This window comes from Coturnix japonica, chromosome 2 (genome assembly GCF_001577835.2).
Source record: "Coturnix japonica isolate 7356 chromosome 2, Coturnix japonica 2.1, whole genome shotgun sequence".
NCBI classification, from domain to species: domain Eukaryota; kingdom Metazoa; phylum Chordata; class Aves; order Galliformes; family Phasianidae; genus Coturnix; species Coturnix japonica.
Window position 1 is genome coordinate 27,519,408 of NC_029517.1, and position 15,531 is coordinate 27,534,938.

The 15,531-nt window shown below is 38.3% G+C and overlaps 1 protein-coding gene across 1 annotated transcript in view; it reads right to left on the reverse strand.

The window, feature by feature from the left end:
- MACC1 (MET transcriptional regulator MACC1) overlaps nucleotides 1-14,038 on the reverse strand; it is a 34,520-nt gene extending 20,482 nt beyond the window's left edge. The window contains exon 1 of the mRNA XM_015853867.2: nucleotides 13,788-14,038. Within this exon, the coding sequence (XP_015709353.1) occupies nucleotides 13,788-13,790 (3 nt within the window). The 5' untranslated portion in view covers nucleotides 13,791-14,038. The remainder of the gene's footprint in view (nucleotides 1-13,787) is intronic.
- Nucleotides 14,039-15,531: the final 1,493 nt, after the last annotated feature.

A 15,531-nucleotide genomic window follows, 5' to 3' on the forward strand; every position in this document is an offset into this window, starting at 1 on the left:
ACTACACATCATCATCAAATCTAAAATACCTCCTGTTTTAAACAGATTAACACATCTGCAACTGAATATCAGTTACACCAATGGGTCGTATTACAACAGTCCCTTGGTACTCATGGTCTGCAGACAGGTCATTGGACATGAGCCTACCAATCTCTTGACTACAACGCTGAACTATGGTACTGTAGCTAATGGTAGCAAAGGACAATGAGCAAAGTTTTCAGTTGATGTGATACAGTCTTCAGATTACTGCCTTAGCCTAGGATACGTGAGACAGTTAAAAAATTGGTTCTGTATCTGATTTTGTACTGAGAAAGCAGTGGCTATTAATGTTCAAACTAAAGTTCTCAACCATATGTTACCTACCTTACCAATACTTAGCATCAGCAATATTAGTACCCTAGTATGATCCTATTACCTGTCACTTTGCCTATAATGGTGAGAAAATGTTTTCAATTGATACATCTACTAACTTATTCTGTTTTTAAATAATTGACTCATTTGGTACCTACTTTTCAATTCTGAAAACTTATCATATTACGATAATGTGATTTGCAGATGCAATCACACTCCTGCCTGAACCCAGGTTTTAAGGTTTCTGCAGACCCAAGATCTCTGTGTGGTGATGCTTGTAACCAACATAATCGCTGCTCATAATACTTCGTTTGAGCTAGCTTTAAAGGGAAAACTGTAGTCTTAGTGAAACAAAGAGCAGGACCTGAAGTGGGTCATCCTCTCAGTACATTTCCACAACTTCACCAGGGGCTTTTTATAGCCTCCACTTAGCTCTGCACTACCCAAAGTAGCCAGTTTGGAGAATACTTTGCAAGCAAAAAGTGCCTACACTCCCTTTACAAAGCAAACACCCTTCCTTTCATTCCACACATCTAGACTACAAAGTTGCCTGCGGTAAGTGTAAGGACAATGGCCTTTATTTTTTTACTATATATAATTTACTATTTTCCCTTGCACATGGGAACATTGCTTTCCAGAAACCTCGAGTATGCTTAGATAAATCTTGATGTTGTATTTTTATGTTTCAACTACCACACTGAAATAAGTTATGCTTTCTCTTTGGCATCAGAAAAAAAGACAGATATATAGAGAGATACAGATATAGACCTTTTTTTTCCACCCGTATAACCAAATAAATTTTTAAACAACTGAAAATGGAAAGTAAGGATGTCCTTAACAACTTTGTACCATTAAGTCATAATATTACTTCTTTATTCTGAACAGAGAACTTCCCAAGTTTATTTCCTTAATTTTTCTAAAAGCTCATTTACTTCTTCTCAAAAGCCTCTAAGAACAATGATAGTGATATTTTTTTAAAAACAAACAAGCAGACAAACACAATGGATTCTCAAGTGCCATGTTTACATAAACTTACTGTGGGAGCACAGAGTTCCTTCACTATTGAAGGTCACAGGGCTTACAACTTACTACTGACAGTTATCCCATGAGTTACACCTTCAAAAGTGATGTTGGACACCCTCTGTAAGGAGCATCTTTTATTTAGCAATCTGATTATAAATTTTCCATTTCTAAGTGATTCAGTGTTTCTTTGTGTGTGTGTGTTTCAGTGCCACCATAATATAAACTATATTGCACAGCAAAGGTAGGGCTTCTATGTAAAGTGTTCTGCATGTAAACCAGAGCCCTACTGCCTATCCTGTTCTTTTATATTTTTATAATAACCTAGAAGGATGAGAACTCAACTGGGAATCTCAGAACTTTTGCTAACTATTTATGTCCTTGTGAGCTATAGCTTTCACGTGATGATCAGTTTGTAAATACAGGATACTCCATCTGTTGAGTATTTTTCCCTTGCTTTCATCTTTTCCTGCTAATTAGGCTTTCTCATACCCAAGCTGTAGGCAGAGGTTACACTGGGTCTTTAATTGAGCAGCTTACCTGCCAGTTGAGGGACTATGGGGCCTTAGGCACCCACATGCTGTGTCTGCTTAGACAGCACTCCCAGCTTCCCTGCAGAGTGTTTATTATGCTTTTCCCAAAAAAAAAAGGCTCGTGAATTTGCAGAGGGACAGATATAAGCTGTGGTCTCTTTGAGAGCAGGGGGAAAAGAAGCAGCAATAACATCTATAGTTATGAATGATTTACAATGTCATGGCTGACAGAATAATAAAGGGAATTTTTTATTTTTATTTTTATTTTAACTAAAAGCCTGTGTCTTGGAGTCACAGTCATAGCAAAATAATAATAATAAACAAAAACAAAATAAAAATAAAAATTAGGCTTCCTTTTTCCATACACTGGATTTTGGCAACATCTAAATGTTTAATGTTCCTACAGTTATATATGGAAAGCAGTACACTTGCTATCCACTCAGAACACAAGTAAAGGATAACAATTTCCAGGAAATCCAGTGCAGGAAAAATAGTGAACTTGTTCTTCATCAGAATCCAGCATTCATGCATTTCATCAAGTCACATATTTCCCAAAAGTAACTAATTGAAGGGCTGAGCACAGGAAGGGGAAAAATCCCTCTTGACTTTTAACATTTAATGTCTCAGCTAGTCCAGTGGCGTGATAAGTGAAACCCTTCAAAAGCTGCACTCTCTTCATGGCGCTAGTCAAAGCACCAAGGAATCCACCAGCAGAGAAAGGTGATTGTTTTATTCACTCACAGTGCTTCTAAGCTCTTAACTTTATAATTAGAATCAATATAGTGATGTTAAGCATGTATATCAGCTGGACAAGTTGCAAAGATGTAGGATTTTTTTCCTATACCAAACTAAAACAGACACAATAATGCAATGTGACTGACAGTGTGCCTGGACCCAGTCTTGAACTTCCAGCCGTGAAATTGACATACCTCCCTAGGTACTGAACCTACATTTCCTACAGCCATAGACTGAAGATACTTAAGCAAAACATGCAACATGAACCTCAGAGAAAATTCAGCTTGAAATGCTGTCTGTATGAGGCACTATGGTGCGCCCTTTTAGGAAAATGAGGTGAATGCCTGAAGAAAGACCCCAGCCTAGGTTGTTAAGTGGATCTAGTTTAGAGAGTTTCTAACTATAGCATAGTCATTCTCCAGCACACTCAAAAATTACATTTTGTTTTACTTCTGACATTGTAACTGACACACGAATAAGTGACAGAACAAATAGTATATCTGACAAATTATGAATTGTTTTTTTTTATTATTTATTTTTTAAAGAAAAAGCAGATACGTGTCTTTCATGTACTGATCTGTTTTGGCTTGTTTAATAGTCCTTGGCATTTTAGCAAAATCAGGAAGAGAGCATCCAGTGGAGTCTTAATCACTGTGACTCTTCCAAAGGAATATTGCAGAAAGCCCATATTTTCTTTTCTGCTTTTTGTGGGAACCATAGACTACAAAACTTGGTCAGGACTTTTTCTCTGGCAGTGAGATGTCATTTCATTGAAAACATTTGTGCATGCATTGCTAGTGACAGGATACCCTTTAAGTTGCACTTGCCAATATTTTGAAGTTATTTTTGATATTGTTTGCTGAAACTGTAATTTTGAAGGGAAGAATTGAGAAGGAGTCAAAAAAAAAAGCAAATTTTGTTCTCAAAAAGTCATACCCAGTACCTCTTATTATATTTCAGACACTCCCTATACAAATATTCTTGACTGGAAAAAAATTTTTAAAAAAATTAAAAATCTTACTTATTTTAAAAGGAATTTATGTTTAAATGGGTAATTTCTCTACCAGTGAAGGACATTTTAATCTCCAAATTGTATTCTTAGATATTTATGAATAGATTGTTAAAAATGACATACTTTTACAGAAATAATATGATTAATATGAAATAATAGAGCCACATGGATCCTGAAGTGGTGATGATCCAGCAAAAAGAATTAAGTCAGAGGAAGATAAATTACCATATAATATCTGATCCCATGTAATAATCTATCTCTGATCGCAGCAAACTAGGTATTTCAGAATTAAGAAGTACTACATATGAAGACAGAGGAACGGCTGCTTTAAACATTGCTGGTAGTTTAATACATGCATGTGATGCTGAAGATTGCATGCATGTTATTCTAAGGAAACATTCGATTTCAAGATTTGAGTCAACAAGTTCCCAAAAAATTCCTTGCCCTTAAATGTCTAAAGTTAGTTCTCAAATCTTGCTGCTTTACATTTCATTGACTGAACTATCTGTTCCTATTTAGAGAGAAGCACATGCCATGCCTGTACTTCTCTTATTTACTACCCAATGGTCATCCATTTTTATGCAATGATGACAAAGTCATCCTTCAAAGGGAGAAATAAGTGAATATAAGCACTGTGTGAGCTAGCTTTTCCAGCCCTACTCTTCCTCCAGTCCCTACATTCTTTAGTTCTTCATTTTCTCCATTGCACTGCCATGTCCAACTGGGTTTCCAACAGCAGTACTTCCTCTTGCAATGCATACCGTTAGCATGGATGCAATACCTCAGTGGAAAGTTAGGTTTCCTATTCAGGAAAACCACATGATTTTAGTGCTACAGATAGTGTTGCCCATTGAAAGCACATTTGTATATTCCTTTTTCTGCCCCTGCGGAGTGCTCAGAGGCAGAAACCATACCTGAAGTCCTCAACAACATCTGTGGTTGACCGTTTGAATAGATGGATAAATTACTCATATGACAAATAAGAGAAGACCATATTTTAGCCCAGACATTCTTACACTGACTTTAATACCTTTCCTTCTAATCCTCTCCAAAAGCAACACAACAGCTTCAGCTCTCACTTCCTAGGCTGCTACAGGCACCATACCTCCACCTTGACATGTTCCATCTCTTCCTTCTAAGCCAACATCACTGACTTCTGAGGGCAAAATTTGATGAAGCAGATGAAAGTTATAGTGGCTCAGGAGTAGTTTGAGAAGGTACTACACAGAAGCCTGCCTGCCCATTCATTAAACTTTCTTTACTCAGCTCTATTTTTCCATGCCATTTGCCATGAATAAAACACTTTTTCTTTCTTCCTTTTGGTTGATATGTCAGTGGTGAGAAGAAAAAGATAACAAAGCTTTTGCTATTTTCTTACTTCCTAACTATATACAGGTGCATTTGCTATGGCAGTGAGTGTTAGAGATGCAGAGGGAATGAGCATAGGCCAGCGGGTCAAGCACCAGAATCTCATCTCTCTGCCCTGTCCCTGTTCAAGATTTTTTACATAAAGTATACTCATTTTCAGTAATAATACAGCTACTGCAAGACTGGGCCAGTGTCCAGCCTTGTGAAAATCTAGGTTCCAACCCTTTGTTTTGGTTTAACCTTTATAGAAACTGAACGTACCTTTCACTTCATATAAACTAAGCAAATTCAGTATTTTGTAATACTAACTGTCTTAAAAGGCTGCAGTTCTTTGACCTCACTGCAAAATCCTGTGTCTCATTTGCTATCTAAAACCACCTCTGCAGCCACATGATGCTCCATTCACTAAAAGGAATAACCACCTGGCATATGAAGTAAAACAGCTATGTAGACTATTGCCAGCCTACTGTTGTCAAGAAAATGTTACAGAAAATTTATCTGGGATCACTAGGATATTTAAACACTGATGATGAATTAATTTCATATATATTATTTTAAAAGGCAGTTTTCTTATACTACCTTAAGTTGAGGTTCTTCTGACACTGTTTTTGCAGAAATGTGGCTATCTCTGCCTGCTGGAAGAAAATGACAACAGTGCCTCATACACTGGCTACAGCAAACTGGAAAGAACAGAACCACCATTTCAAATATGCCTTAACAGCCTAGGGTACAAAGATCCCACAAGTACCAGCACAGACCATGTCATTTGGGATTACTGCCTACATGAAGCTGGAGTTCCTCTAGTTGCCCATTTTCAGTTTGATCATTGATAGCAGAATAAAGTTTGCTTTGAAATGAAACCAGGTACAAGGTTACAAGTTGTATAAACTGAAATCCAGACCATGGTTATAAAGGCTTTCTAGAGTTTTGTATTTCTGACTTCGGAACCTGAAGGTATCTGCCATGTGCTAACTCTGAGGATTCAGCCTACGCAGCAACACCTTCCAAATGCCACCCCTAAAGAAATCTTTTTGGTTTCATCTTTGTAAGTTTGCTGTCCTTGTTCCACATGAACTGAAATGTGGGAGGAAGCTTCCACATCTTTACCATAAGGCCATTGCCTTTGATGTTAGAGCATTACACTCCTTGGCAGGAAGTCTGGAGTTTTGCATCTTTAACCAGCTCCTACTACTTCAGATAATAAGTGTTCAAAAATACATGTTATGAGAAATACTTCAGATTCCTGTAAATGAAATTAAACTTCTTTTTTTTTTTTTAAATACAATTTGGTATTTTATAATTTTTCTACAGCGAACAACATACAAAGCACATGAACAGTGCGTCTGAAAGACATTAGACCAAGAAACTCACTCCTGCCACTGCATGCATATCCTTGCCATTACTGTCAGGGGTTCCTCGTTTGAAGTATACAGGTGTCAAAACATGCAGTTATCATATTAGCATTTAACTTGTAAACATCAAACATGCACCTTGATGTGTAATAGCAAGTTACTTTGCTTAAGAGATTTTATTCCTTGGCTGCAGAGAGACTGGAGATTCCTGTTACTTCTCTTTGCTACAGACATGTGCAAACGTGTTTGTGTCATTTATTATTTGAGATTTTCAGTCTCCTGTTATGGTAAAAAGAGAAGACTTCCATCTTTCATGTCACCAGTGATGACAAGCAGATATTTACAGAACATAAGATTCTCCAACCAAGAAGTATCAACTACAGAGAGCAGGAGGAATGTGAGATATGGAAGTCAAAATACAAAGGATATGTTCTGCTTCCAAAGTTTAGATGAAACTTAGTGAAAGTTATTATCCTCAGAACTGCAATAGACTGTCCTGAGCTTTACACCATGACTGTATGTTTATCAAGGCAGACTGAGTGTAACTGAATAGTTTGTATTGCTCTGTACGCTAGGTCAGATTATTTTATTTTATTTAGGTGATATCATTAAATTCATCTCATGCTACTGATTCTAGTACGTCTTTACAATGCTGAGTCAATGCCTGTAGTCTTCATTAGGTATGCTGAATCACTAACATGCACACAAATACTTTTGTCTTAACGTTCTTTAGAGATTGGCAATTAAAAAAAAAAAAAAAAAAAAAAAAAGCTTAAAGCATAATCCACAGAGAACATTTTGCCTGCAGGAGAAGAGTGAGCATTCACTCACTCCACTTTCTCCATATTAAGAAAGAAGCGATTTGCAACCCAAGGAAGGCATTGGCTGCTCAAGACACAGACATACCCGTCCCACCTCTCCCAAGAGGAACAGGGCTTGAGGCACATGGACTTTAGGACTATGGGCACGGAAACTCAAAAGCTGGCAGCTTGTCTATTTGTTGGACACTTTCAGAATCACTAGATGTGATTTATTCACAGATTTCAAAGCCAAAAGAAACAAATTTATTGCCTTTACTCTTCCTGTGCAGAACCAAGGGCTCAGACGTTCACCTTACTATTATTCTGCCAAGCTAAATACACTTTTATTGACTTGGAACAGTTAGAGAGACATCCAATCTCAAGACCCAGAGCTGATGTTTATATTATGGTGGGACACGAATGAGGGTTACGGTTTAGTTTTTCATTTATATCCTGGCAGACCTAGCTGCAACAGCAACCCTCTCCTAAGCTTCAAACAAATACACAGTAAGCCCATCCTGGTCACAAGGAGCACAAGACAAGGAAGGGCAGAGACAGAAGCTGGTAGGAGGGAGGAGTGGAGAAAACCAGTTTACAGACCAAAAACTAAAACATGAGGAGATCAATAGGCATGTTACCATGTCTTCCACTCCTACCATAAGAGCTGCATAAACAAGCACTGAGCTTAAAAATCTGGCTCAGAACACACAGGAAACCAGTGACAGAACACAGGACATTTGAGTGCCTTGGGAAGAAAGCTACCATGGCAAACAGGGCTTTGACAGTCACTGCGTAAGTATTACAAGAGCCATTCTTCATCTCAAAATGCTCACACTCTAAAGAGGCAACTAACTGAAGAATAAGGCAAGCATTAGAAACAGCTCCTGAGAGCTGTGTAGCACGGGCACATCTGGCCTTGCTTTTCAGCTATCAGAAGAAATCAAAAGCAGCAGTTATGTTTAACACGTTGTAGAAAATTACCAATATAGAGAGAGATTATACACACTCACCACTGTTTTTCTTTATTACTTTATAAAACAAAAAAAGAAAACAAACAAAAAGTAGTGATGGTGAATGCAACTTCTGTTAAGTGCAGCTTTCAAGAAAATTGTCCAATTATGATTTACAACTAAATTATTTATGAATCCTTCGAATATTTCAAAGCACCTCAGAACAGCACTTATCCCACTGAGCTACCATGCTAGCTTCTCCCACAGTCCTCATAGCTATGTGGAGTTTATCTGTGGGTTTTTTTAGCTCACTGAATTAATGTAACCCACAAATTAGCCCTACGTACTACCTAGCTGCAGGACTGGGAAACTTTGCCCCATACCAGCTCATAGTAGTTTGTCCAATGCATGGAAAGTGCAGGGTAAGGTTTTGTTTAGCTGTCCTCTTCCCACCCCTTGAGAGATGGGGTGAACACTTATGAACACTTCAGCTAGAAGCTCCTTCTGGTGAGAACTGCTAGATGTTTCCTTGGGTGTATTTCTTGCATTGCTCATTTCACTTTTATAATATATAGTATAAAACCTACTGGAAGTGAGTTAGACAGACCAAGTTTCAAATCGAAAGTCAAAAAACTTCACATACCCACACACTGAGCAGAAGAGCAAGCAGCCATTACTCAGGTTCAAAGCACTATAATTTCATACAGAACAGCAGGTGACAAATTATGCTGCAGGAATTAGGGCAGCATTACAAGTAAACAGGGAGTTCTTGTCTCCCTGATATGTTGAACCCTTCATCTTTACAGAGACCCTTAAATTAGGGCAAGCAGATCAGAGCAAAGGAGCTCAAAAAGGTGATCACCACACTATAGGCTTTTCTACAGGGCTCAGAGTTAGTGCTGCATGAGATCACCTATGAATAAAGCTAACCACCTAAAAGTCTTGCCAGTGGCCCCACCCCTCCCCTCGGTTATTTCAGGCTAAGTCATTTCCTTTTAATTATGCCGCTTAGTGCATGTAGAAATACAGTTTCTTCTTCTTGTAAATACATACCCAAATTCTGTTCCCAATTAGATCATAGGACTGAAATTGGACTGCAGGATCTGCCAGAGATGGATCACAAGTTTTGATCCTACTGGTGAAAGTTTTGATCTTGATAGACCCAGGCTAAGGTGGGAACTCAAACAACTCATTAAGTCACCGCACAAATGTTTTCTTAAACAGCTTACTGCAGCCAGCAGGCAAGGAGATGTTTGCTTTGGTGTGACAGTAAGAGGACTGGCACAGTGGGCAAGCAATGCCGTTAGCAGGTAGGACTAGTAAGTAAAAGCACAAACAGAATTAATACCATTATTTTTTTAACCAGAATTCTGTGAAAACTGAAGTAAAAGTCCATTACGTAGGTCACTCCAGAAGTAATGTCTCCTATTTATTACCATGGAAACTATAAGAACTGCAAAGAGTGCCATAGCACTATTGATAGAGAATTCTCAGTTACAAAACACTACTCTTCAGTATTGTCACGTCCCCTTAGCTATGCATTTTTGTCAGTAATGAACAAAAGCCTGCATGTCACACACCTTAAGAATCTATGGCAGTGGAGGTGATCCACTGTTACTGTCACTGCTGCTGAAATGCACCACCCCACATGTTCACTGTTTGGTCTCTGGGAAGTTTCAGCAGATGTCAATGAATGTCAGTGGGTACCATTTTTTTCTGCATAGAGGAATTTAATTCCATTCCTCTGATTCATCCACACTTCCGTATCAGATGCCGTTCTGTCAGACTGCCCCTCTGCTGCATCTATATCATGGTAACAAAACATAAAGAAATATTGGCAGGAAGGTTCAAGTTCTACTGCCATAGCATCAACATCTGCCCCTGACACCATGGGCCAACATGTCAAAATAGCAGGCATTACTTTTGGCGCAGTTCTTTCACTTGAGAATCATCTTAAATGTTTGTGAGCTCCCATTTGGAGCAAGTGAGAATTATATGCTTCTATGGAGAGAGGGATGGACATCAGAGTACTCAGAGCAAGCTCGGGATAGAACTAAGGTCAAATCTGTCATGTTTTTAAGGCTTAAACAAGAGACATGATCACATGGCAATTGTGTTTAAGGCTAAGACTGCTCTTGGGCATGCTACTTGGCTGCAGGGCTGGCTGTTCCAGAAACCAGCAGCCTTACTGTTACTTATCTGGTCTCACAGTGAGCTGTCCCAGGCACCAATGAGTCAGTATTTATCTGTACTGCTCTGTGGGATGTAATAGTAAGGTGAGAGAAGTGGGACTACCATGTTCAGCAGCAAGTAGCCATTAGAGCAGCTTAAACGTAAAGCAAGACCTTTCCCAAAGTAAAATAGCAGCTCCCCGTGTCTCAGGCATGTTGTGAAGAGGAATACAAAGAACATTTTGACTTCAAATTCTTCAATGGAAACATACTTTCTCTAAGAACTTGAAAAGATCCTTTTCCCATTGATACAGCTAAGGAAAATGGCTGATTCAACTGTCTACATTTAGGATTCCTGTAACTGTCATCCAGAGTCTTTTGGACTACAAATCCTAAGAGCAGAAGATCTAGAAGTGCCTGTTGTAGGCTGCCAAAATGCCCACTGGGTTTCAGAACAGAGTCACCCATACACTAAGAAGAAGGCAGCATCCTCAGGTTCGTAAGAAAGATTTCATCCATAGCTGGCTTCCTCCTGAGCAGACTGGCTCAAACAGAGAAGCTCAGCTGTGCAAGTAAGGGACTCCCATCATCACAGTGAATGCCTCCTATGAAATTCATTTAAAGGAACCTAAAAACCTTTCCCATCCCCCACAAAGAGTACAATATATTATCCTTGAAAGTTCTAAGGCTTCACTTTCCTGAAGCTTTTCATGGTTCAAAGCCCTGCATCAACTTTGCTTCCACTCCTCCTTATGCATGCACTCCTGTGGCTAAGCACACTGAAGTACACAATAGACACTGAAGTAGACACTCACTTCACTGAAGTTCTGTTGGGTGGGAAGGCAAGGTCAGTGAAAAGTAAGCTGAAAGTGTTTGCTCACAAAGCAAAATATTTTGGTTACTCGTGCTCCAAGAAACTACAAAGAACTACCAGAAATTTTAATAACTTGAGCAGCATAAGATTAAGTTTGCTGCATATAAGAACATCAAGTGGCATTTTTGGAGGTACACTTTTTAAATGTTCCTATGAATTGAGTTTTAAACTAGTTTCAGTTTCTTAGGAAAAATTTACTAATGACTCTGGACAAGTTTGCCTGAAGTACAGAGATGCCAAAAAGTCAAATAAGATACAGGACTGTACTAAGAAGCAGATGAAAATATGGAAAAATATTACAGAGCCAACACATATACATGTTTCATATGAATATATGACCTCAGCTTTACTGAGAATGCTTCTCTAGAAGTTAAAGAGACTTAAGGTTAAATCAGTCTAAACTTTGTGTAATAGCAGCAGGGTATGGGATTATCAAGACAGGGACACTGTTAAAACAGCTCCTTTCTGTTTTTCCAACCACATTCCATTTCCCATCATTGGATCTGGGAGGAAACTTAGGATCCTATGTAGTATTTTGTAGTAGAAGGGGTGGAAGCGTCTGTAGTTCCAGAGAGATCTATGCTTACTATGTTCTCTTTTTTTTCCTTCAAGTACACAGCATAGAGTTTCTGGTGCAGAAGTCTGACATACCACAGATGCCACTGACAAATAGCTCAGATATAAAGGAGATCCTTTAGTGCCCATCATATTCCATTGACTGATTGGCTCTTCGGATTCAGTCTTTTGGTTTTTACATTAACATGATTTATATTCTTTCACTTTGTGAATTTGGAGTTTCATTCACCTATTCTGCATTCTTATTTTAAGACTGAACTTCCCCAAATGGGACTCATTCCAAAGTTTACAGTAGCATGAACATGGATAGTTTCTAAAGTTCATCTACTGTGGAAAAGAGAAAATAAAGGCATCTGATGTGAGAGTACATTTCAAAATTTTGTTTTCCCTATGAAACCTTCATAGAAATCCCTCACAGAGAGTCCACCAAACACCAACATTCTTGGGCCACAAGCTGAAAGTCCCTATGACAGAGTTAAGAGAAAACTGAGTAACAGAAGCATGCAATTGAACACAATTAACCATTCTCATAATGAGAGGAGAGGAGAAAATAGACAGAGAAGAATAACATTTAAAACCAAACATTTAAATACTCAATAAGCCTTTTACTGCAATATATAATTGCTTGTTGAACAGATTCCCAGAGGATATTGTTGAACTAAAGAGTTTAGTGGACACAACTGAAGGTATTCCTCATTTTTAATGTACTCAACATCAACACAATTTTACAGCTTCCAGGAAGACAGTAATCAGCTTCTATTTGTGCTGTAAATCTCCCTGGATGTCACCCATCCAAAACAGACACCATCAAGCTAGTTCCAATGTGTAAGTTCTTCACTGGAGCATTTCATGTCAACCTCTGTAAAAAATACGGTTTGGGGCTATGAAGAGTGTTGTTTCCAATGTGACAATTTGTTTCTCCCAAAATCTGTGCAATGCATGCTAAAAATGATCCCTTCCCTCCCCCACTTATTCAGGAGGATACTTACTTTCGGTTCATAGTAAATGTACCTCCAAATGATTCTCAAGCTCTAAGATTTTGAACAGACTCCTTTAAAGAGTAATTTTTATCAAAGCAGAGGTGTTACTAGCTGAGCAATAATAACAGGTGGGAAGAGAACAAAAACTGTTTCTTCCTTGTCTTACATTTAAATGTGTGGTTGTTTTGTTTGTTTGTTTGTGGGGTTGGGATTTTATTTCATTTAAACAGACTAGCCAGCTCCACTTGTCATATTTTTAGCCATAGAGAGAGTTTTTTCAAGGTCTGTCAGCAGTTTTTTTGCAGTCAGCAGAGATACAACCTTTCAAGAATCCTTTTAATACAGAACAAATACGTTAAATGTCAGAAGCATACATGCTCTTTAAACTCTGTTTTTCTGATTTCTAATAGCTTTCTTGTTAACAATGAAGATGCTGATGTGGTGTTCAGCACACCCTCTTGCATGTTCCAGACCTCTCTCTGACAAAGCGCTTGGGGCCAGAGCAACTGCTGCATGCATCAACAGGAATATTTCTGTTCATACAGAAGAAAAGAGAAACAGAAACAGAAAGAGAAAAAAAAACAGAACCTAGCAACAACAAGGAAGTAAATCAATAAATAAAAGCACATGCCCACCCAACCAGCAGTGGCTTTTTTTTTCACAAAAGATGAAAGACATGGAAGGTCAGCTTAATACTGGCTAATTTAAAGTTTTTAGGGTCTCAGTATTATTTTTCCTCTCAGGAGTGGCAATCACCAGCAATTAGCAAGCATAGTGCCTTCTTCCATACATTTTAAACTACCTTAGGGTACAGTATCATGCAATCCAAAATATACAAAGGTTCTGCACCTTCTCTAGAGGTACCCGGCACTAGCTATAGCCAGAAACAGGATAGCAGACTGCAGCTTTACTACTAAGTAAACAATAATTGCAGTATCTCAGACCCTCAGAAATACTTTAAATACAAACATACAAACACTTCATATATATATATATATATATATATATATATATATATATAAAAAAAAAAAAAAAAACGAAAAATAAAACAATAAAACAACTCACCATTCTGGAAACTAAGATCCTCCACTTAGATCCAAATTATGCCGTGGTTCGGGACATCAGCCCTGTTGAAAGAGCACCTATTTCTTTGCTCTGGCTTTGAAAAATACCAGCGTGCTGAGGGCTGGGTTAGCTGCTAAGAGCACACCTGGTGTGTGTCTGTCTCGGAGAGGTGCTGAACAATGCCTGCTGGAATTTGCAGTCTAGCAAGTACCTAGCACCACTTGTGCAAGAAGTCAGAAGAGAGTGAAGGAACTACATTACCCACAACTGCCTTCAGCTGGTTTATGATTACACCTGAAACCAGAAGAGGTGGTGTGGGAGTTTCGCCCTGGGGAGGAGAGATAGGCGCACGTGGAAAAGAAGAGAATGTGTTCTCCTTATGCGCTTCCAGGAGCTGTTTAAGGTTTTCTGCTTTCACAAGCCACATGACAGATCTGTTGAATGTGCTTGGAGGGGGCAAAGGAAGGGCTTCTGATAAAGTTCAGGGTTAGAAATAATTAGATTTAGAGGCAATGAATACAGCGACCAAAATTGCATGAACCTGTTGGACCGGTTTGGGGATCTCCGTGCATGTAAGGTAATCAGACAACTGGGTATGAGGAAGCAAATGAACAAGGGGCTGCAATGGCTTGAGAAGACACCTATAGAGGAGCCAAGGCAGAAACATTCCAAGCAGAAAGATTTCCTTTTGGCCCTGTGACCTTTAGGAAATTGCGTTTTCCCAAGCATGATATCACAGTTGATGCAATACTTATTTCAGCATTCTTTAGGATATAAAGACAAAGACCATAGTCACAGAGAGGTATGATAAATGGTCTTTGAAGCAGGCAAGTCATGGGTAGTTGGAGAAAATATGATTTTCCTGTCCAGTTTTTATGTGCCAACAGTATTTTAGTAGCACTTAAAATTCACAGCTGAAGATTTCTTTTGATGAAAAGAAGCTTTGCAGGCTTTCTAAGCCAACCTCCAAAAAGCTGAAATACAAACCAAGATAAAAAAATTGTAGAAAAACAGAATCCTGGAGCAGATGGTGTCAATACTGGTGGGCAATTTCCAAAAAAAAATAAAAATAAAAATGTGTGGTTCTGTCCAACCAGGGCTAGTAGAAAAGTGAAATCAAGTTAAGCAAATAGTTTCATCTGGTAAAAGTGTAAGGGGAAATGTATTTGAAGGAATAGTAGCAGCACCATTTCAACTAAAGGGTCATTCCATTGCAGCACCTACTATTTTTCAAATCCTTCAGAGAATTCAATACTTTCTCTTCTACCTGCTCATCCAGAAACAGCCTTCCTAACTGATTTTATGGGATCATGAAAATCTATTTCATATAATAAACTGAGGCAGTGATGGTGACAGAGATTAAAAAGAAGATATGCTCCAAATGTCCTAACCAACTAGATGGATCATTAAAAGGGCTCTGCTCTGCTGTCAGAAGCAGGAGGTTAGAGAACAGAAAACTTAACTGATTTCTATTTCCACTGCCTTTTTGAACATCTAGTTTGGAAACTCAAGGCCTGGAAATAGAACACATAGTTCAGTTAAAATTTTGTCATGAGATTAAAGGAAACATTTTCAGGGACATCTATTAGTTTGCTTGGAGATACTGAGAAAGCAAATATTTAATTTTTGTGATATATCTTACTTTCTTGGGGTTTTTAATTATATTTTTAAATTTTATTTATTTGTTTGTTTGTTTGTTTGTTTATGTGTTGGTGGGTTGTTGGTTTTTTGTTTGTTTGTTTGT